The sequence below is a fragment of the Heterodontus francisci genome, chromosome 20 (genome assembly GCF_036365525.1).
Source record: "Heterodontus francisci isolate sHetFra1 chromosome 20, sHetFra1.hap1, whole genome shotgun sequence".
In the NCBI taxonomy this organism is placed as follows: Eukaryota; Metazoa; Chordata; class Chondrichthyes; order Heterodontiformes; family Heterodontidae; genus Heterodontus; species Heterodontus francisci.
The window spans coordinates 42,567,491-42,591,266 of NC_090390.1; the positions used below are offsets into that span (position 1 = coordinate 42,567,491).

General features: G+C 44.8%; 1 protein-coding gene across 1 annotated transcript in view; it reads left to right on the top strand.

Annotated features, from left to right (window-relative positions):
• LOC137380601 (cilia- and flagella-associated protein 46) overlaps positions 1 to 23,776 on the top strand; it is a 453,149-nt gene that overhangs the window by 127,308 nt on the left and 302,065 nt on the right. The window contains exons 14-16 of the mRNA XM_068052672.1: positions 2,561 to 2,687; positions 9,642 to 9,769; positions 9,864 to 10,018. Coding sequence (XP_067908773.1) covers positions 2,561 to 2,687; positions 9,642 to 9,769; positions 9,864 to 10,018 — 410 coding nt within the window. The remainder of the gene's footprint in view (positions 1 to 2,560; positions 2,688 to 9,641; positions 9,770 to 9,863; positions 10,019 to 23,776) is intronic.

A 23,776-nucleotide genomic window follows, 5' to 3' on the forward strand; every position in this document is an offset into this window, starting at 1 on the left:
GCAAAGTTTAGAGGGGATGTGTGAGGCAAGTTCTTTGCACAGAGGGTGGTGAGTGCCTGGAACTTGCTGCCGGGGGAGGTGGTGGAAGCAGGTACGATAGCGACGTTTAAGAGGCATCTTGACAAATACATGAATAGGATGGGAATAGAGGGATACTGTCCCCGGAAGTACAGAAGGTTTTAGTTTATACAGGCATCAAGATCGGCGCAGGATTGGAGGGCCGAATGGCCTGTTCCTGTGCTGTACTGTTCTTTGTTCTTTGTCAGTGGTTGTGTAGTACTGTGATGAGCCTGTCAAAGCTGAATAGTGGAGGCAGTGAATGGTGCATGTAAGGCTGACAGAATAGGTCCATATTTGAGGGTCAGGTGTAGTATCTGGATGTTGGGCTTGAGTCCTGAGTGCCAGGGAGTGCTCCTGAAGTCAGTGATAGTGGTCTGGTATATTGAGCAGCGTGAGAGGCTGGTGCTCTTGTGATATGAGATGTGAAATGAAGATGCATTCATTGAGTTGACCACTTGTGTGATGTCATTAGCCTTCTCATGGCACTGCTGTCAGGTCCTCGGGTCCCGACCCTGGGAGTTGACCTTTCTGGCCACCTGCTTCCACTGACTTCTGAGGTTGATCCTTGAACGTTTTCTGGCTCCCTGTGGGAGCATGGCACTGCTGCTGCTGTGCATCTGCATGACAAATGCTTCTGGCACTGCATCCGTCAATCTGGATCCCTCTCTCTACCTTGGTGTTCATTTTTCAAGAATTTCCATTGCACCAATCTTTTTTCCACCTTCATTTTAAAAGGCAGCCTGCCTTTAAGAAAAAAACAGACATTGTTGGCGCCACCTGCTCTGTACAAAGTTTGTCAGCGGGGTTGCGCAGAAGAGACCAGAGCTGGAAGCCCAGGAACTTGGGCCACAATCATGCAGATGATGTGGGTAGACCAATTTTGAGTGTCTTATCCACCTCAGCCTGAACAGGCGTGGGCACACCATGCATTGCGGCCCATTTACCAAGAAATCGGGTGATTGAATTTCACATTCTCTGTCTCTGATTCAAAATGAGTTTCGTTTGTGTGTTTGAAATAGTATCCCCTTCCTTTTCTGTAAATATTAATGCAAAACAATATTCAACATGTCCACCATTTCCTTATTTTCATTGACATTGTCACCATTATCAATTCTCAAGGGGCCTACATTGCTCCTGATCTTTTCTTAATTCAGTTGTAAAAAATGTTCATGTTGATTCTGAAATCCCTTGTAAGTTTTTTTTTCATACTCCCATTTTATAACTCTTACTGTCTGTTTTGTCAGCTTTTGTCGTTGTTTGTATCTATCACGGTCGCTTTTTCTTTTGGTTTTATGTTGTCTCTCACCTCTTTTGTTGTTCTTGGCTGTTTTTTGTCCCTTCAAGGTTTAAACCGGTTCTGTATTCTGTTAAATTCTCTGAATTTTGAAGTCTGTTTGCTAACAAGAACTTAGGTTGCACCATTATTCCAGTTCTGAAGAAGGGTCACTGACCTGAAACGTTAACTCTGCTTCTCTCTCCACAGATGCTGCCAAACCTGCTGAGTATTTCCAGCGTTTCTTGTTTTTATTTCAAATTTCCAGCATCTGCAGTATTTTGCTTTTACCATAATTCTATGATTGGCTTAGCGTTTAGTTATTAATTTATTATGGATTGAGAATGTATGATAGCTATAGGGTACGCTAAATGGGCATCTTATAAATCTCACACAAATATGGTAGTAATCTGTTCTAATTTGTATTTATGAGGGAAGAGAAAGGGCAAAGATTGGCCTGATAACATAAAGGTGTTTAGACTAAAGAACAGAAGGTCTGACCGTATATTCCATGTGCATGGGATATGTTCCACCGTCTGCACCATTATCTTGCAGTTATGATTGCGCTGTTACTGTTATCTTTGTAAAAAATAATTGGAAAGAAATCCTAGAATGATGTACTACTTGTTAATTACTGCTGTATCATTGTTAATTTCAGTTTATGGGTCAATTTACTGAATATTTGACTGCTTAATTTGGTACACTGACCATTATTTTAATATAATTAGAAATAATTACTATGAATCAAACACAATCAGTAGATTTCTTTTTTTAGTCTTTAAACAATTGCATTTTTATAAAGCTAATTCAACTTTTAGTAAATTTTGTTAAACCTTCCTTTTCCATCAATTATTTGTTCTGTCCTTTCATATGGTCCGATATACCGGATATTGTAACTTTGTGACCATTAAGGAAGGTACAAAACCACAAAATATTTAACTGCCAGTAGCACAATTGTTTGCATTAATGTGAAGGTACAATTGGTATAAAATTGACCGCAGATTTAGAAAATATACTTTGTGATTGCTTAAAGCTACTTAGACCTGCTGTCTGGACTTGTGGAGTAAAAGTTTTGCTCTGTTCTGCATTGGATTCATTTAAGTGAAATGAACTGGGTAATTGACGAGGCAAAGAAAAGCATACCCAAACCCCCAAAGCAAAATGTGCAGTCAGCAGACTGAGGCTCGCATTGAATCAAAACTGATAACCCTATGTTTCATTTTTCAGTATTTGTGGCCCAGGGTAACACAGGCTTAATTGGTCGACTCGCTGCCAAAGCTCAAAATTACTTAAACTGTGTACAGCAAACATATGGACATCTGGAAAGACTTGGAGATGTAAATGATCAAGTGAGGTAGGTGACCATTAACTGTAAAACTTGAGAACAAATTATGGGTGATGAGGATTGGTAGGAAGGGGAGGGGTTTGCATTTTTTCTCCATTTGAAAAGGACAATGTTGCATGTCATATTTCTTTGGCGAAGGTGCGAGATGTTGAATACCATTTTGGCTGAAAACCTATCTGAAATTTAAGATTAATGACAAAAGTTCCATTTGATGTGCTAATGCAATCAGCAAAACAATTATAAACTAAATCATGCTACTGAAAGATCTACTAATATACAAGCATAGGTGTTGGGTATCACACAGTTTTGCTGGAGGAGCTCACTGTTTTCTGAATCATCCTTATCAAACAGTGTAGTCCCATCCAGTTGAACGCAGTAAACATCACATGTATTCACAAGAAAGAATCAAAGTAAGTGTCTGAAAGCTACAGAACTTTATGCCATGATTCAATTTTGTCGGAACTGGTTACACCATGTTACCTGAGCATCTGTACCCTCATAGTGATGTTTGTGATATTCATAATACCATGACCAACAAATACAATGATTCTGGAAGTTCCCAGTGTGAAAGTAGAGCAGTTGCCCATAATCTTCTAGAGCCTTCACTCATGTAGGATCCTTATTTATTTACAAGATAACCTCCTAGAGATGAGGAGGCTGTAGGGAAAGATTGGACCGCTAAGACTGAAATAAAGAGGATATATAATGCCTTGGTACATTAACAGTTTCAATATTGTGTCTAGTTTTAGTGTCCTCATATGGTTAAGGGTATAAAGGTTCAGTAGAAAGTGCAGAGGAGGGTGAACAATATAACAGCTAGACTTGGGGCTCTTAAGTATGAGATTAGGGGCTGCATTTTAGAAGCTTGCCGCCGATCTCGGCAGCAAGCTTCAAAGATGGCGATGCGGGGATTTATTCCGTGGAGCCGCTGCGATATTTAACGCGGCGACTCATTTACATGGACGAGGCGGACCCACCCCCTCCCCCCGTTGATGTGGAGGGGGCGGGTGGTCTGTCTCCGGCAGTGACATTCAGCACCATTGCGCTGACGCCACACCATTTTTAAAGGGCTTCCAGCTCTTGAATGTAATTTAAATATTTAAAGATAATGATTGCAAAAATGTAAATAAAGTTATTGCGACTCCCATGACCTTAAAATTTATTGCTTGCCCTTCTCTCCAAATAAACTTAGCTTGTGATGCTGACCTTCCCCCCTCTCAAAGTTCATAAACTGCGAACTTTACCCCTTCCCACCATCCCCTAGACCAATCAAAATTGTTTAACCCTGCGCCCCCCCGACGCCCCCCCCCGCCCCCCACCCTGAAAACTTAGCTGCTCTCCTCTCCCAACTAGTGTTCCGCCTCAGATCTCTGAACGGAGATCCAAAGGCATGGGAGTTTTTATTTATTCATTCATGGGATGTGGGCGTTGCTGGCTAGGTCAGCATTTATTGCCCATCCCTAATTGCCCTTGAGAAGGTGGTGGTGAGCTGCCTTCTTGAACCGCTGCAGTCCATGTGAGGTAGGTATACCCACAGTGCTGTTAGGAAAGGAGTTCCAGGGTTTTGACCCAGCGACAATGAAGGAACGGTGATATAGTTCCAAGTCAGGATGGTGTGTGATTTGGAGGGGAACTTGCAGGTGGTGGTGTTCCCATGCATCTGCTGCCCTAATCTTTCTAGGTAGTAGATGTTGTGGGTTTAGAAGATGCTGCCTGAGGATCCTTGGTGCATTGCTGCAGTGCATCTTGTAGATGGTACACACTGTTGCCACTGTGCGTCGGTGGTGTAGCGAGTGAATGTTTGTGGATGGGGTGGGAATCAAGCGGGCTGCTTTGTCTTGGATGGTGTTGAGCTTCTTGAGTGTTGTTGGAGCTGCACCCATCCAGGCAAGCGGAGAGTATTCCATCACACTCCTGACTTGTGCCTTGTAGATGGTGGACAGGCTTTGGGGAGTTAGGAGATGAGTTACCGCAGGATTCCTAGCCTCTGACCTGTTCTTGTAGCCACGGTATTTATATGGCTACTCCAGTTCCGTTTCTGGTCAATTGTAACCCCTAGGATGTTGATAGTGGGGGATTCAGCAATGGTAATGTAGTTGAACATCAAGGGGAGATGGTTAGATTCTCTCTTGTTGGAGATGGTCATTGCCTGGCACCTATGTGGCGCAAATGTTACTTGCCACTTATTAGCCCAATCCTGGATATTGTCCAGGTCTTGCTGCATTTCTACACGGACTGCTTCAGTATCTGAGGAGTCACGAATGGTGCTGAACATTGTGCAGTCATCAGCGAACATCCCCCACTTCTGACCTTATGATTGAACGAAGGTCATTGCTGAAGCAGCTGAAGATAGTTGGGCCTCAGACACTACCCTGAGGAACACCTGCAGTGATGTCTGGGAGCTCAGATGGTTGACCTCCAACAACCACAACCATCTTCCTTTTCATTAGGTATGACTCCAACCAGCGGAGAGTTTTCCCCCTGATTTCCATTGACTCCAGTTTTGCTAAGGCTCCTTGATGCCATACTCGGTCAAATGCTGCCTTGATGTCAAGGGCAGTCACTCTCACCTCACCTCTTGAGTTCAGCTCTTTTGTCCATGTTTGAACTAAGGCTGTAATGAGGTCAGGAGCTGAGTGGCCCTGGCGGAACCCAAGCTGAGTGTCACTGAACAGGTTATTGCTAAGCAAGTGCTGCTTGATGGCACTTTTGATGACACCTTCCATCACTTTACTGATGATTGAGAGTGGACAGTTGGGGCGGTAAGTGGCCAGGTTGGACTTGTCCTGCTTTTTGTTTACAGGACATACCTGGGCAATTTTCCACATTGCTGGGTAGATGCCTGTGTTGTAGCTGTACTGGAACAGCTTAGATGGGGCGTAGCATGTTCTGGAGCACAGGTCTTCAGTACGATTGCTGAATATTGTCAGGGTACATAGCCTTGTATATTACACGGAGTGAATCGAATTGGCTGAAGTCTGGCGTCTGTGATGCTGGGGACTTCAGGAGGAGGCCAAGATGGATCATCAACTCGGCACTTCTGGCTGAAGATTGTTGCAAATGCTTCAGCTTTATCCCGGCAACTGACCTCAGCATCGCCGTGGGACGGCCGGCTGGACCAGTTAAGTCATTAAGTCATTAATTTACATTCATTAACATATTTAAATACTGATCCCGTCGCTGAGCGGCAAGGGGCGGGGCACCATGAGGTCTTGCTGCCGCTGGAAATATCGGGCTGGGCCTTCCTGATGGCGAGGCCCGTGGTGGGCCTCTCCCAAAGGTATTTTTTGGGCCCCCCCTGCCATGACTCCCAACGTCGGGGTTTGGTAAAATTTAGCCCTAGGTTTCAAGAATTACTTTCATTTGGAGAAGCACAGGTTCAGAGAACATATTATTGAGGTTTTGAATGATGAAAGAATTAGAATCTGTCTGACTGGATGGACATTTGAGGCCGATAAAGATGGTCGGACAGTAGGGCATTCATATAAAATCATTCGACATAGATTAGGTTAGATGTAAGAAGATCTTTCTTTCACACAGAGTAATTGCCCCCAGAACAGATTATCAAAGCATACAGTGGGTAAGGAGGCTGTACTGACCTTTAAGAGGGAAGTTAGTAAATTCCTGTGAGAAGAGGACGTTTCCATATGGAGGACAATTTGCTAGTTAGCTATGAAAATGAGTGTTTGTAGGCTGCCACTGTCTCTTGGAGCCTTGCATTATGAGAGCGATTTTCCAGATTTTTTTCTTGAAATTAGACACACATTTTTAAAAAAAATGTATTTGCTTCTTGCAGGAGATTATGTGGTTGGTAAAGAGGTGTGGATGAGCGGGGAGGTGCTTCAATGTTGTACAATTTTCGAGGTTATATGGATGATTCTTGATGAGCTTTCTTGCCCTTCTTTCATATATTTATAGAACAGGAAACGGCTTGGCTGGGATTTTCCTCAAAGCTGCTCTCTCCACCATTGTAACTTTTCTGGAAATGTGGTGGAAACTCTGTCTACATGCATAAATAGTGTATCTGCTGCACTTCTAGTGAGGTTTTGGGATGGAGTGGAAAGGGAGTCAAGGAAACTCGAGTCATTTTGGCACAGAAGGAGGCTATTCTGTCCATTGGGTCCAAGATGGTTCCTTGTAGAGCAATCTAATCAATCTCATTCCCCTGCTCTATCCCTGTAACCCTGCAAGTTTATTTCCCTCAAGTGCTCGTCCAATTTCCTTTTTGAAATCATTCATCGTCTCTGCCTCCAACACTCATAGGCAGTGTGTTCCAGGTCATTATTACTCGTTGCACAAAAAAGTTCTTGCTCACATCTCCCCTGCGTTTCTTGCCCAAAACCTTAAATCAGTGTCCCGTAGTCCATATACCATCAGCGAATGGGAACAGCTTTTCTTTGTCTACCTTATCTAAACCTGTCATAATCTTGTACACCTGTATCAAATCTCCCTTCAATCTCCCTTGCTCCACAGAGAACAACGCAAGCTTCTCCAACCTTACCTTGTAACTAAAATCCCTCTTCCCTGGAACCATTCTGGTAAATCTCCTCTGATCCCTGTTAAGGATCCTCACATCCTTCCGAAAGTGTGGTTACCAGAACTGGACACAATACTCTAGTTGTGGCCTAACCAGAGCTTTATAAGGATTCGGTATAACTTTCCTGCTTTTGTACTCAGCATCTCTAGGGCGGCGCAGTGGTTAGCACCGCAGCCTCACAGCTCCAGCGACCCGGGTTCAGTTCTGGGTATTGCCTGTGTGGAGTTTGCAAGTTCTCCCTCTGACTGCGTGGGTTTCTGCCGGGTGCTCTGGTTTCCTCCCACAGCCAAAGACTTGCAGGTTGATAGGTAAATTGGCCATTGTAAATTGCCCTTAGTGTAGGTAGGTGGTAGGAGAATTGTGGGGGATGTGGTAGGGAGTATGGGATTAATGTAGGATTAGTATAAATGGGTGGTTGTTGGTCGGCACAGGCTTGGTGGGCCGAAGGGCTGTTTCAGTGCTGTATCTCTAAATAAATAAAAATATTTATGAAGCCGAAGATCCCATGTGCTTCGCTAATTATGCTCTCAATATGTCCTGTCAACTTCAAGATCTATGCGCATGCACACCTAGGTTTCTCTGTCTCTGTACACTCTCAACAACTGTATCATTTAGTCTATATTGCCTCTCCCTATCTCTTTTGCCAAAATGCATCACCCCACACTTCTCTATATTAAATTCCAACTGCCACTTGTCTGTCCAGTCTGCCAGCCTATCTATGTCCTGTTGCAGTTAGTTGGTATCATCCTCACTGTCTGCCACACCTCCAAGTTTGGTATCATAGGCAAATTTTGCAATTTCAATCTGTATTCCAATATCCAAGTCATTTATATAAAAAAAAAATCAGTGGTGCTAGCACTGAACTTTGGGGAACATCACTATCAACCATCTTCCAGTCTGAGCAACAAACCATGTGCCATGACTTGCTGTTTTCTGTCCTTTAGCCAACTTTTTTTTAATCCAAGCTGACACTGACTGGCCTATTCCTTGAGCCTCAGTTTTGTTAACCAGCCTTTTATGTGGCACTTTGTCAAAGGCTTTCGTAAAATCCATATGGACAATATCCATTGCATTCCCTTCATCATGCATCTCTGTTACTTCATCAAAAAATTCAATTGGATTAGTTAAGCACAATCAGCCTTTTATAAATCCGTGCTGGCTCTCCTTATTCAAATCTCTCCAAGTGCCTGTTGATTTTTTTTCTAAAACCTTACCACCACAGATGTTTAACTGATGGGCCTCTGGTTATTAGAATTGTCCTCATGCCCTTTCTTGAATAAGGGTGTCATATTTGCCACTCCCCAATCCTCTGGCACCTCCCCCATATCTAGGGAAGATTGGAAAATTATGGCAAGCGCTTCCACTATCTCCACTCCCAGTTTTTTTAGCAAGCAGGTGACTTATCGACGCGAAGCGTAGCAAGCCTTTCCAGTACATCCTGCTTATCAGTTTTCACCCCATTCATCACGTCTACCAACTCTGCTTCTATTGCTATTTTGTCAGCATCCTCTTTCTTCATAAACACTGATACGAAGTACTCATTAAGTATTCTAGCCTTGCCCTGTACCCCTCAGCATATATCACCCTCTTTGTCCTTAATAGGCCCCCCTTCCACCTCTTACTACCAACTTACAACTTACATGCCGATAGAAGATTTTTGCGTATCCTTTTATGTTAACTGCCATTCCATTCTCATACTCTTTCTTTGCCAGTCTTATTGTCCCTTTCGCTTCCCCTCTCAACTTATTGCATTTGGCCTAGTTCTCACTTGAAGATCAAATGTCCTTCAGCAATGTGGAATGGCAGTCAGAGAAAGAAGAAATAAAATCTGATTATATTTGTTTGCTATAAATTCATCTTTTGCAATTGGGAACAGCCAGACTTATAAATATGAGCCCTCAAAATTGGCCAGGAATTTGGGGCAGAATCTGGTTATGTTGGCTTGAGCCTTGTTTGTGCATGTCCTTTAAATTCTATTGAGGAAGTAATGGAAGGATTTTTTTGTGCACCCCCTTCAGCATGCAGGGCAGTATTGAGGGGGCTTGGGTGGTCAGGGTGGGACTTGGGGGTTTGTTTGCAGTCTCCTCTGGGAAATTCAACATTACGCTGTTAAAAGACTTCAGTGGAACTCTCATCACCTGGCATCAGGCATGAGGTTTAATTGTCTCCACACTTGTTTAATGAGCAGTTGATTTAAGAAGGATGAGTTGAACTTTGTTGCACATCAAATAGGTTTGAACCACCTAAAACAATTTTTTGGAAATGTTAGTAACTAATATTTCAACAAGTAAATCCCATGTGTTTCTTTATGAACATTGCTGCATTGTTTATAGAAAAGCAGAGCTTAATTGTCACACCTGCAATGTTGATAGTATTTGTCATTCATTATTACAATAGATACTTAAAATATTTTGTTGGGTTTGTAGGCTGAGAATCTGGGCTGATTTAGTTAAAGTTGCTCGTAAGCAAGAAGTTTGGGATGTCTGTCGTACAGCTTGTCAATTTTGCCTATTGTATGATGACGGACGATTGAAAGCAGACAGCTTTGATGATGGTAAGAGCGGAAGAATTATTGTTTTTCCCAAAAAGTCTAAGTCTGTGTGCATGAGCTAGGAAATGTATTTTATTATCTTTTTGGTTTATTTCAGATGAAAATATAAAAATAACTACAGCTCTGTCAGAGGGAACGATTGACAGCAGCGAAACAATAATACCTTTAGCCAGGCATTCTCTATACAAAGTATGTTATTCTACAACTGATTTAATCAGAATCCTTGCTGACATACGCTTCCTTAATGGAGAGGTAGGTGGGAAGTTCAATGGTTCAATAATAAGTTGGATTGAATTGCTAATTGAGTTTCCAATCAGTTTTGTAAAGTTTTATCTCTGTTTGTACAAATACAACAGTGTGTTATGAAACCATTTGCATAATTGCTGCAGATGAGTAACCCAAACTTTGACAGCAATGGAACTGAATTTCCAGAAGGCATTTGATAAGGTGCCACATTAAAAGTTATTGCGGAAAATAAAAGCTCATGGTATAGGGGGGAACATATTGGCAGATTGGCTAGCTAACAGGAAACAGGGAGTCGGCATAAATGGGTAATTTTCTGGTTGGCAGATTGTAATGAGTGGTGTGCCACAGGGATCAGTGCTGGGGCCTCAAATTTTTACAATTTACATAAATGTCTTGAATGAAGACTGGTTGCTAAATTTGCTGATGACACAAAGACAGGTAGGAAATCAGATTGTGAAGAGGACATAAGGAGGCTACAGAGGAATATAGGTAGGTTAAGTGAGTGGTCAAAGATCTGGCAAATGGAGTACAATTTGGAAAAATGTGAAATTGTCCATTTTGGAAGGAAGGATAAAAAAGAAACATATTATCTAAATGGTGAGAGATTGCAGAGCTCTGAGATGCAGAGGGATTTGGGTGTTTTAGTACATGAATTGCAAAAGGTTAGTACGCAGGTACAGTAAGTAACTAGGAAAGCTAATTGTTACAATCAGGTGAGAAAGGGGTTTAGGGTTCCCTCTCAGCCTGGTCTTACCGTAATAGGGTATAATTTTTAAAACACTGTGTTTTAGCTCCCCCTTGGTGAATCCCTGTTCACCACTTTCTAATTATAAGGCAAAGAAACCAGCACAAACAGGTTTTCTTAGGTTTAAAGAAGAAAAGTGGAATCTATTGGGTGGCGCAGTGGTTAGCACCGCAGCCTCACAGCTCCAGCGACCCGGGTTTAATTCTGGGTACTGCCTGTGTGGCAGTACTGTGTGGAGTTTGCAAGTTCTCGCTGTGTCTGCGTGGGTTTCCTCCGGGTGCTCCGGTTTCCTCCCACATGCCAAAGACTTGCAGGTTGATAGGTAAATTGGCCATTATAAATTGCCCCTAGTATAGGTAGGTGGTAGGGAAATATAGGGACAATGGGTATGTGGTAGGAATATGGAATTAGTGTTCTCTTTGGCCTCCTTATCTCGAGAGACAATGGGTAAGCGCCTGGAGGTGGTCAGTGGTATGTGGAGCAGCGCCTGGAGTGGCTATAAAGGCCAATTCTAGAGTGACAGGCTCTTCCACAGGTGTTGCAGAAAAATTTGTTTGTCGGGGCTGTTACACAGTTGGCTGTCCCCTTGCGCCTCTGTCTTTTTTCCTGCCAACTGCTAAGTCTCTTCGACTCGCCACACTTTAGCCCCGCCTTTATGGCTGCCGAATTAGTGTAGGATTAGTATAAATGGGTGGTTGATGGTCGGCACAGACTCGGTGGGCCGAAGGGCCTGTTTCAGTGCTGTATCTCTAAACTAAACTAAACTTAAACTTACATTCTAATTCGGTTAACGCCTACGGATACATGATGCGCCCACGCTAGCAAGCATACGCAATACACACATGCAGATAGAGACAGAACAGAGCAGAGGAAATAAAGTGTGTAAGTTTGAGGCAATCTCTGAAGAGGATTTATGTTACGTATCTTTGAGCTCACTGTAGAGTCCGTGATTGTAGCTAGATCTTGCTTTTCGTTGGGGCCCAGTATTATTCTTAAACCTTGTTCGCTGTAGGAGACTTCTGTGTTTTGGGGTTCATGTGTCTTCAGTGGGTTTGGAGTTCCATGAGAAAGAGATGGGAGCAGACAGGAGAGACTTTGGTGAACCAGCCAGGAAAGGTCTTTTCAGTCCAAAGCAAACAGACACTCTGAGTTCAAGCTGTTAGTACAATTCAGAAAAACCCAGGTTGCCAAGCAGGTTAGTCATGTGACTAACTGGTCTGACGACGTCTTGGCTCTGTGGATTGTATCCTCGTAGCAGGGACTGGAATGCCCTTCCCTGCCTTCAAAGTCTGGTGCTCAAAGTCCATTGTGGGTTAAATGGATAAGGGAAGTAACCTCTCTTGTCCCTATTGGTATGTAACTGTCTTCCAGCCAAGTGTCTGGCAGCCCTTGTAACAGGCCTTCTCTTCTTCCCAGCAACAATTTGAAATTTAATGTCCATGTGGTGAAATTAATATGCATCATTCTTGGCAGTTGGGGGTCTAGCATGACACGAATAGAATGTTGTCATTTATTGTGAGGGGAATTGAATACAAATGTAGGGAGGTTATGCTTCTGTTGTACAGGGCATTGGTGTGACCACATCTATGCACAGTATTGGTCTCTTTATTTAAGGAAGGATGTAAATGCGTTGGAAGCAGTTCAGAGAAGATTTACTAGACCAGAGATGGAATGGGTGGATTTTCTTATGAGGAAAGGTTGACAGGCTAGGCTTGTATCTGCTGGAGTTCAGAAGAGCAAGAGGTGACTTGATTGAAATATAAGATTCTGAGGGGCCTTGACAGGGTGGATATGGAAACAATGTTTCCTCTTGTGGGAGAATCTCAAACAAGGGGTCACTGTTTAAAAGTAAGGGATTGCCCATTTAAGACAGAGATGAGGAGAAATGTTTTCTCTGAGGGTCGTGAGTCTTTGGAACTCTCTTCCTTGAAAGTCGGTGGAAGCAGAGTCTGTGCATATTTTTAAGGCAGAGGTAGGTAGATTCTTGATAAGCAAGGGGGCGAAAGGTTATTGGGCATAGGCGGGAATGTGGAATTCAGGTTACAATCAGATCAGCCATGATCCTGTTGAATGACGGAGCAGGATCGAGAGGCTGAGTGGCGTGCTCCTGCTTCTAATTCGTGTGTTCGGATGAATATCGGGTGCAGCTAATACGATACTGCCAATTTAACATCACTGCCCAAGACAGATTTCTACCCCCTGGACTGCAAGGATTAAATTATGAGAAGTGATTACACAAACTAGGGATGCATTCCCTTGAATTTAGAAGTTTAAGGAGTGATTTGATTGAAGCTTTTAAGCTATTAAGGGGAACAGATGGAGAAGAACTATTTCCACGAGTTGGGGAGTCTAGGACTAGGAGCATAGTCTAAAAGTTAGAGCCAGATCTTTCAAGAATGAAGTTAAGAAACATTTCCACACACAAAGGGTGATAGAAATTTGGAAACTCTTCTGCAAATGGCATTTGATGCTGTAATCAATTGTTGATCTTAAATCTGAGATTGATAAATATTGGTTAACCAAAGGTATTGAAGAGATATAGGGCAAAACTGGGTATATGGAGTCAGGTCACAAATCAGCCATGATATTGAATGGTGGAACAGGCTTGAGGGGCGAAACAGCCGACTCGTGTTCCAAAGTTCCTTTGTTTCTCTGGATAGGTAGCACCTGAAAGCAGAGCAGAATGTTCAACATTTTTGTACCCATTTTTCCCAACCATGAAATTGGCCCTCGATTCCATCTGCTAAAAGATAAGGAATATAGGTTTGGAGCAGCAATATGTTTACTAGTCTCTTTGGACTGTGTTCAGTTGTTCAACACTGACAGCATATTGTTAACAGTCAAGAGTTTTATTCATGCATACGAATCAATACACTATTGAAGCCGTAGTTACTAGGCACAATTGAGAATTATACTATCCCTTGTTCCTTAGGTAGAAGCTGTGACTTTCTTCCATGCCCCTTCTGCATCCTATCGTCGCATCCTCAGCTCAAGACTCTACACTGAGAGAGGCTTAAGTCCCTTAAATTATACCCCAAAAAACAGAACTGCAGAAAAATTCACCCACTCATGCTTTTCTCTTTTCTCAACATTCCTCCAATTCTGCTCAATCGTGGATGCGGCACGGTACATGTCCAGGCCCAGACACTATCTTATAACCACTTGGGTGGAATTTTGTGCTCGTGGTGGAGATCTCGATGTTGGGGGAAACCGATGCCGTGATCCCTATGTCGGCTCTTGTATGGAAGGCCCGCCGAATTTAGTGCCAGTTGAGCACTTAACTGGACAGTGGCAGGCCTTCCGTATGATCTAGGACACCGCTGCTGGAAGTTTAGGCCTTGCAGTGTTGCCAGCCAATCAGAGGCCAGCAACCGCAGCACCACCACAGAGGCAGTGGCTGCTGCTGTAGCTGCATCCACCAGACACCAAGGAGCGGCGCTGGAATCAGGCTCAAGGTAGGTCTGAGCGGGTGGAGTCTCATGGAGTGGGGGCCACAGGGGAGGGGGCAAGGGGGTGTCGACAGCAAGGGCAGCGGGTGACCTTCAGCGGCACCCTCTCCCTTCCTGATTCCAGCTCTCTTGTTCAGGCACAAAGTGCCTTTGAACAAGGGAACCCCGCATCCCCCTACTTCCCCCCCCCCCCCCCCACCCCACCCCCGGAGCTGGGAAGCAGCTTCCTATGCGGCGACAGGACCGCTCGCTGCACGGGTCCTTGTGGCTGCAGTGGGAGGAAATCCTTAATTAGGTGTTGATTACCCAGTTAAGGGCCTCAACTAAATTTTGGCAGAGGCGAGGATTGTTCCCCCTCCTGCTCCCTCCCACCTGATTTTATGCTCTCCCCCATGGTAGGTTTGGAGGCAGGGAGATTTAATTTCAACAAACAGCAAGAGATCGCTAATATGCATGACACATTGGCCGGAATTTTACCCCCCCCCTGCCCCCCCCACAACCCTGCAGCAATGGGCTGGTGGGAGGGGTCATAAAATTGAGTTCGGAAGTGGGGGGTGACATTCCCAATGCCTTCCCGCCACTGCTGCAATTTTATGAAGTGCGGCAGTGACAAATGGCCAGCCCAACCCAGGCCAATCAAGGCCCCTGAGTGGCCAATTAACTGCCACTTAAGGGCCTCCTCCTGCCAGCATTGGTATATTACTGGTGGGCGGCTGAGGTTCTCCAGGAGGCCGCATAGTGAAACCTGGCGGCCTCCTTGCGGGCTGGAAGGTCCCTCCTGATTGGGCAGTAGGGACACTCACGGCCCAATTACCCCCACTACACTACATTTTCCCTTCCCCCCCACTCCCAACTGATCTCCCTTGCCTCACCAGGGCCTGGCCGATTGGCCCCGGCGAGGCCCCAGGCACCTTGTTTCTGAGCCGGCGTCCCTCGTGCTGCTGTGGCTGGGTGCATTCCAAGCAGTGGCCACTGTTCCCGGTGGCACTGCTGGGACTCAGAGCTACCGGCCTGCTGATTGGTCAGCAGCTCTTGGAGGCAGGACTTCCAAAGCTAATTAAGAGCCTGGGGCATATAAAGTCCTGGCGTGGCTCCCAGGCCCAATGGAGGCTAATTCTCCCCTGACTTTTCGGTCAGTGGGTGGGGCCTCCTGCCCAACGTTAAATTCCGGCCATTTAAGGAGGAATAAGAGACTATGCTTAATGGTTTAAACCGGTCCTCACTCCCTTGGCTTGCAGTAACAACCATCAGTTACCCTGCACCTGCAACCAGTTGATTTGAAAACCTAAAAACAGTTTATTTTGAAGAACAAGAATTTCAGCCAAGGCATTAGTTATTTAACCTCTCAAATCTAGTCCCTCTAAAGGCATCAGTCTTAGACGATTAGAACACATGAACTTCCTGAATTTTCTTTGTTTAGAGAGTGTTTTTGTCCTTTTATATGCATTTTGTCTTCAAGACAAAATTGTTCTGCATGGGTAGTATGAAATCATAATCATTTGACCAAGGAGAAAGAACAATATATGTGGGACTGAATTCTTAAAGCCCATTGGAGGTCAGCACTGGGTCCCGCTGCCTCTGGAATGCAAAGCCATTTTTAAAGGGACACCGGGAGGGAACGAACAGTAACCCAGTACGCCTCCAATTAAGTGACTATTGAGTTCATTGAGGAGCTCATTAACAGGCTTGTCAGAAGCAGTTTACAATTTTTAAAGAAAGGGAACATCGAGGATACAGGTTTATCATAACTTCCTTGTTTTTGTACACTATTCCCCTATTTGTAAAGCCCAGGATCCCATATGCTTTATTAACTGTTTTCTCAACCTGCCCTTCCATCTTCAATGATTTGTGCACATATACCCCCAGATCCCTCTGCTCCCACACCCCCTTTAGAATTGTACCGTTTAGTTTATATTGTCTCTCCTCGTTCTTCCTACCAAAATGAATTACTTCACATTTCTCTGCATTAAATTCCATCCGCCACTTGTCCGACCATTCCACCAGCCTGTCTATGTGCTCTTGAAGAGTATCACTTTCCTTCTTACAGTTCAAAATACTTCCAAGTTTTGTGTCATCCACAAATTTTGAAATTGTGCCCTGTACACCCTAATGTACATCAAGAAAAGCAGCCATGCTAATACCAACCCCTTGGGAACCCCACCATATACTTCCCTCCAGTCCGGACAACAACCATTCACCACTACTCTCTGATGTCTGTCACTCAGTCAGTTTCGTATCCATGCTGCTACTGTCCCTTTATTCCATGGGCTTTAACTTTGCTGACAAGCCTGTTCTGTGACACTTTATCAAATGCCTTTTGGAAGTCCATGTACACCATATCAACCATATTATCCCCACCAACCCTGTTACCTCATCAAAAAACACAAGCAGGTTAGTTGAACACGATTTCCCCTTAACAAATCCGTGCTGGCTTTCCTTAACTAATCCACATTTGTCCAAGTGACTATTAATTTTGTCCTGAATTATTGTTTCTAAAAGCTTTCCTACCACTGAAGTTAAACTTTCTAGGGTGTAGTTGCAGGGCTTGTCTTGCACACGTTTTTGAACAAGGATGTAACATTTGCAATTCTCCAGTCCTCTGGCACCGCCCCTGTATCTCAGGAGGATTGGAAGATTATTGCCAGTACCTCTGCAATTTCCACCCTTACTTCTCTAAGTATCCTTGACTGCATCTCATTCAGTTGTGGTGCGTTGTCAACTTTAAGTACAGCCAGCCTATCTAAAGCTGATCTTTGTCAATTTTTAGCCTATCCAGTGTCTCAACTACCTCCTCTTTCACCATGACTTGGGCAGCATCTTCTTCCTTGGTAAAGGCAGATGCAATGTAGTCATTTAGTACCTCAACCATGCTCTCTGCCTCCATGCATAAATTCCCTGTTAGGTCCCTAATAGGCCCCACTCTTTTTACTACCCTTTTGCTATTTATGTGCCTATGGAAGACTTTTAGATTCCCTTTTATGTCAGCCACAAGTCTCTTCTCATACTCTCTCTTTGCTTCTCTTATTTGTTTTTTTCCACTTCCCCCCGTACCTTCTGTATTCAGCCTGATTCTCAATTGTATTAACCACCTGACATCTGTCATATGCTGACTTTTTTCTGCTTCATCTTACTCTCTATCTCTTTCATCATCCAGGGAACTCTGGAACTGTTTACCCTCCCTTTTCCCCTTATGTTACCGACCCTTGACTTTACCTGAAATATCTCCTTTTTTAAAAGCAGTCCATTGTTCAGTTACAGTTTTATCTTGTAATATTTGATTCCAGTTTACTTGGACTAGATCCATTTTCACTCCATTGAAGTTGGTCCTGCCCCAATAATTATCTTTACTCTGGATTGCCCCCTGTGGTTTTCCGTTGGTAACTTAAACCTTATGATAGTATGGTCACTGTCCCCTAAATGTTCCCCTTCTGACACTTGTTTGACTTGTTCCACCTCATTCCCCAGAGCCAAATCCAGCATTGCCATCTTCCTCATTGGATTGGAAACATACTGATGTAGAAAATTCTCCTGAACACACTCTAGAAACTCTTGCCCCTCACTGTCCTTTACACTATTACTATCTCAGTCTATATCAGGATAATTTAAAGTTCCCCATTATAACTTCTCTATAATTCATTCACCTTTCTGTAATTTCCTTGAAAATTTGTTCTTCCAAATACTTCCCACTAGCTGGTGGCCTATAGAATACCCCTAGCAATGTAATGATACCTCTATTGTTTCTTAGCTGTAATCAAATAGATTCTATCCTTCACCCCTCTGCAACATCCTCTGTCTCCAGCACTGTAATGGTCTCCCTAATCAATGCAGCCAGCCCTCCTGCTTTCCTTCCTTTCCTATCTTTGCTGAACACCTTCTATCCAGGAATACTTAGTATCCAGCCAGGTCTCTGTTATTGTCGTGACATCATATATATGAGAAAGACTAATTAAAATAGTACAGAGGCACAAAATAAAGCTCAGTTACTCCAAACATGGCACAGAGTAGCCATTGCTGGAGCTGTAAGACTTGCATTTGTCAGTGGTGAGTGGTAGGAATCTGAAGAGGGATGTGAGTCCACTGCCATCAGTTGGGCACCTGAATTTGGCAGGGTAAGGCCTGGTGAACGCAGAAAGCACAGCTGAGGGATTTCAGATGGGAACAGGCTACTCTGACATTGGGCAGAGCAGACAGGATGAGCTGCGGCAGATGCAATCTCTTGGACAGCAGAAAGTCAGAGGAGCACAGCAGGGGGCTACAAGGCGAAGAAGGCGCTATCCAAGATATTGGTCTACTGCCTAAGCATCAGCTTCCTGTAAATGACAGGCTGCCAGTGCTGTGGAAGGCTACTCCAATCCAGGCAGATGGTCTAGGACTTGTGTGCTTTGATCCACAATGACCTGAGGCCTCGTGACTCCCCTGGCAGTCGCTTACCTTCAGCCATCAATTTCGATGCAACCGGCTCATTCCAGGGATCAGCTGTGGAACTAGATGGCATCTCGCAATCAGCAACTCATCAGGCAGATCACGGATGCCATATCCAAGAGGGAGACTGCATTCACTTTAACACAGATGGGCCTGTGCTGGCACAAAGGGCTTAGGGCTTTACCACCATTGATGGATTCCCTCAGGTTCAGGGCATCATCGATTGCACCCACATAACCATGAAGGTACCGACAGACCAGCCAGTCAGATTCTTGAACAGAAAGGGCTACTTACTCTTTGAATGTCCAGTTGGTCTGTGGCCACAGGAAGCGAATCTTGCATGGCGGGTGGAGTATAAAAGTAAGGAAGTCTTGATACAACCGTACAGGACATTGGTGAGACTGCTCCGAGAGTACTGTGTACAGTTTTGGTTAGCTTATCTGGAGAGTCGTGCTTGCATTGGAAGCAGTTCAGAGACGGTTCACTAGGCTGATTCCTGGGAGAGGGTTTTGTCTTATGAGGAAAGGTTGAGCAGATTGGGCTTATACTCATTGGAGTTTAGAAGACTGAGAGCTGATTTTATTGAAACGTATAAGATTCTGTGGGGGCTTGACAGGGTAAATACTGAAAGGATGTTTCTCCTCGTGGACCACAGTTTCAGATTGAGGGATCTCCATTTAAAACGGAGATGAGGAGGAATTTCTTCTCTCGGGGGTCATTAATCTTTGGAATTCTCTTCCCCAGAGAGCAGTGGCAGCTGAGGCATTGAATATATTCACAGCTGAGTTAGACAGATTTTTGATTGATAAGGGAGTCCAGGGTTATGGGGGGACAGGCAGGAAAGTGCAGTTAAGGTCACAATCAGATCAGCCATGATCTTATTGAATGGCAGAGCAGGCTCGAGGGGCCAAATGCTAGGCTCCTGTTCCTATTTCTTATGATCTCCGGTTCTTATGATCTTGTGTAGGTCTGTGCACCGTTCCTGGGCAGCTGTCATGACTCCTTCATCTTGTGAGGGTCGCAGATGCCACGCCTCTTCAGGCCCACATGCACATTGTATGGGTGGCTGCTGATGGATAAGGGTTATCCACTAAAGAGGTGACTGCTGACGCCTGTTCAAAGCCCTGGACATGGGTGGGGAGAGGCGCTACAACCAGAGTCATCTCCTACAATGGACCTACATTGCCCAGACCATTGGCTTCTTGAAGATACACTTCCGTTGCCTTGACCAGTCGAGTGGTGCCCTCTAGTATGAACCGGTGAGAGTCTCCCTCATCGTGGTTGTCTGCTGCGCCCTGCACAACAAGACACTGGAAAGAGGCCTGGAGATGGATGAGGAAGAGGTGCTGGAATGCCACTCTACCACAGAGGAGAACTGGGAGGAAGAAGAGGAGAAGGAAGGGATAGCTCCAGGCAGCAGAGAATGCCTGACCATGCTGTCCTAGATCTCAGGTTGAACTGCAGGCTGGCAAGGCAGCAAGGGTCACATTGATTCAGCAGCGCTTCACCTGATCTCCACCGAGCCTTTGCCGCTGATGACCCCACAACTCACCTTCCAGCATAGACAGCTATTTTCCCGTGATGACCCTCAACTGCGAGGCTGCATTGGCAGCCATGAACATGCAGATGGAGAGTCCTTCCGTCCACCATTAACTAACATCACAAAGCATGGGCACATAACATTCCTAGGGCTCCACATCCCTTCCACCCAGCCCACAGTGCAACATCTGGGGGTGGAAGGTTATCGGGGGTAGGTGGAAATGTGGAGTAAGCAGTTCAGTCATGAATTTATTGAATGGCGGAGCAGACCCGATGGGTCGAGTGGCCTACTCCTGCTCCTAATTTGTATGTTCGTATCCCCCTTTTGAGATGAGACAACAATACACCTGTCAGAGTGATGGAAGTTATTTTGAGGCAAATAAATAACAGACAGATGTAGACAATTAAGTGTCTACATTAAGTGCATTCATCACTGTGGAACTTTCCTCTCCCTAACATTTCCATGGGGTGCTCACCCTATGGCATAGGAAGTGGTGGAGACAGCCTGCTCCCTACTCTCTACCACGGCTGAGATGCCCCTGGCTTCCTTCTTGTCTTGGAGATGCCTGTGGGGGCGGCATGGCAGGGGCTGCCTCTGTCACAGGGCCCTGGCACACACATAGCTCCTGAGTCGGAGGGGGCGAGGGGCTGAAAGGTGACACCTGTGCCCCTTGAGTGGTGGTCCCTTTGACTGCCACTAGAACTGCCTCAGCCTTTTCCTGGCTCCCGTGGATGTGGCCACCAACTGATATTTCAGCACACATGGGAAGTCCGTCTCTTTGGGACGAAAGGGTTCAGGAATTTTGCTGCAGAACTTTTGTGGTGTTAATGTTTCAATAGGGCTGTGGCTTACAACTGAAAATTGTTCTAAATTCATCCCTTTCTTCCTTCTGTTGGCCATAACAACTCTTGATGCTAGGGATTCATAAATGTCCCTCATGTTCAGTGTTGCTAGGGGTATCAGAGAAACATGCCATATGACATTTTTACTTCACCTGATTTGGATGATAACAAATGCAGAAAAGTGGAATTCCTTCCACACATCCATCAACCTCCCGACCCCTCCACACGGCCCCTGTCCTCCAACCACCTCCATTACTGCCAATGCATCCAGAAACCATCTTTCTGGGCTCAGGAATTGCAGGTCCATTGGGCAGAATTTTATTGAAACAAATCCGCTCGCAGAGCAGGGTCTGATAGCAAATTGGGAACCCATTTGTTTCAGCAGTGAGCTATTTAACTCAGCCACAGTATTAGCATCCTGCGTCCAGATTTTCTGACCAATCACAGAGTGTGGAGTGTGATGTTACCTCGCACCTGTCAATGAAAGGCTTTCTATTGAAAGGGACCCTGGCAGGGGTAAGAATGCCTGCATTCAAGATTGCTGCTGAAGGCTGGGGGAGGGAGAAGAATGGAAGGAAGGCATGGGAAAACTGCTACTCGGTTCACTGACTTTTCCCTTGGAGGTGATTCTGGAGGGCTGTGCTGTTCCCTGTGGATGGTCAGAAGAGGCCACCCAAGCACACTAAAGAGATGTGGATGGAAGTTTTGGAGACTGTTAGCAGCAGGCATAAGGTCCTGAGGACATGGACCCAGTGTCACAAAAGGTTGACTGACCTCATTAGGTTAGGAAATGTGAGTGGTATGCAACTTACAGGTGCCAACCGCACTCTGAATTCCTCAGCATTCTCCTGCATAGCATTCCTCAGAATAACACACCTTGCAGTTCCACTCATTATTTTCTCTCAAGGCACCTCCTCAAATCTCCAATTAAAAAAAAAATCTTTCATGGGATGTGGGCGTTGCTGGCATGGCCAGCATTTTTGCCCATCTCAAATTGTCCTTCACAACTGAGTAGCTTGCTAGGCCATTTTAGAAGGCAGTTAAGAGCCAACCACATTGCTGTGGGTCTGGAGTCACATGTAGGCCAGACCAGGTAAGGATGGCAGGTTTCCTTCCCTAAAGGGCATCAGTGAACCAGATGGGGTTTTATGACAATCAATGATAGCTTTATGGCACCATTACTGAGACTAGCTTTCAATTCTAGATTTTTATTAATTAATTTAATTTAAATTCCACCAGGTGCCATGGTGGGATTTGAATCCATGTCCCCAGGTCAATAGCCTGGGCTTTTGGATTACAAGTCCACTGATATTACCACTACACCACTGTGTCCCTTTGCCAGCACTGACACTCAGCCTCATCTTAGTACTATCTCACACCCATGCCTCACAGTCATCCTCCACAAATGTCATTCATTCTTCTGCAGACTTAGCACTTCTCACACTCATGACTCTCTGCTTTCTTTCATTGCAGAAGAGAGCGCACAACTCCAGGGAGAGGCAGAGAACCGGGAATGGCCTGAAAGCCAAAGCCACCCTGATCACAGTGGAGAAGAATGCCTTGGAGATTAGTAGGGTGACACAGTCAGTGTGGGTATAGGCAATGGAGAGATGGGACTCTCAGACAGACTTGGTTATACAACTAGATATTGTGCTGACACTTGGAACATAGCATTCACTTATTTTGAATTGCTGTCACCATTAACTGAAATGGCAAAAGATGTATAATGCAGACTTTTAACCTTTTCCACTTGTCTGTACTCATCAATGTCCTTCATTTCCCAGAAGTTCTTCAAGGTTGACAAAAGAGCAGCAAGGGTGAGAGGCCAATGATTCTTCAGAGCAGGGCGAACACTCAGAGGGTGCGCTGTCACATGACTTGTGCAGATACACACACCTCGCTGGGTACTGCAGTAGAGGTAGCCAGGTTAACACATGGTGAGGCGCACATCACATGTAAACAGGAGCAGGTACTGGACACTCCAAGCTCTGCTTAGCTGAACGTAATTGCATGAGCCTTGGGGGAATCATCCACGAAAATGGAACTTCTGGAGTAGCAACAGGAAATGTGTTTGCTTCTGTCAGAAATTCCAGAGGCAATACACTGCCTTGGAGAGAGATTGGAGGAGCCTTCTACCATGATGTCTTAGACATTTGGGTTGATATCCACCTCTTACTGGCTCCAAAACTCAGAAGACGTTACTTATCTATCAGAGCAGGGGAATAAGCTGACTGCCTCCAGCTCTGCAGAAGCTGCAGCGGTTGTACCACACGGAAGTATTAGGAAGCAGATGGGCTTATAAGTTGTGCAAAGGAATCAGTTGGGTGTGTATAAGGTTTTTAAATGAATGAAGCACTCTATTTGAACTCTTTATTTTCCTGCCATCTACTATGTTGCTTCCCAAAATCCAAATTGACAGTAGCCTTCAGGTTAAATAACCACAATAACAATTCTCTCTTTGGGTTTTATGGTTTATTGGATGAATTTGCACTCCTGACACACTGTGAGTCCACTGAGGTCATCCGATAAGGTCCATCTACCACCCTGTGACATGGTGTAGCTAGATCTGTTCTGTTAACAGAAGTAATTCGCATTGGTGCTGCATACTAGTTTGCTTGCTAGCTAGCTAATGCAGATGTGCTACTTTCCATTGATGTTTGTATGCATAGCTACATTATTTCTAGAGAGAAATGTGTTTTAAATTGGACTGTGTTTTGATGGCATTTGATTGGCTTTACGCATTAATTGTCCTCCTGTACATGGCCG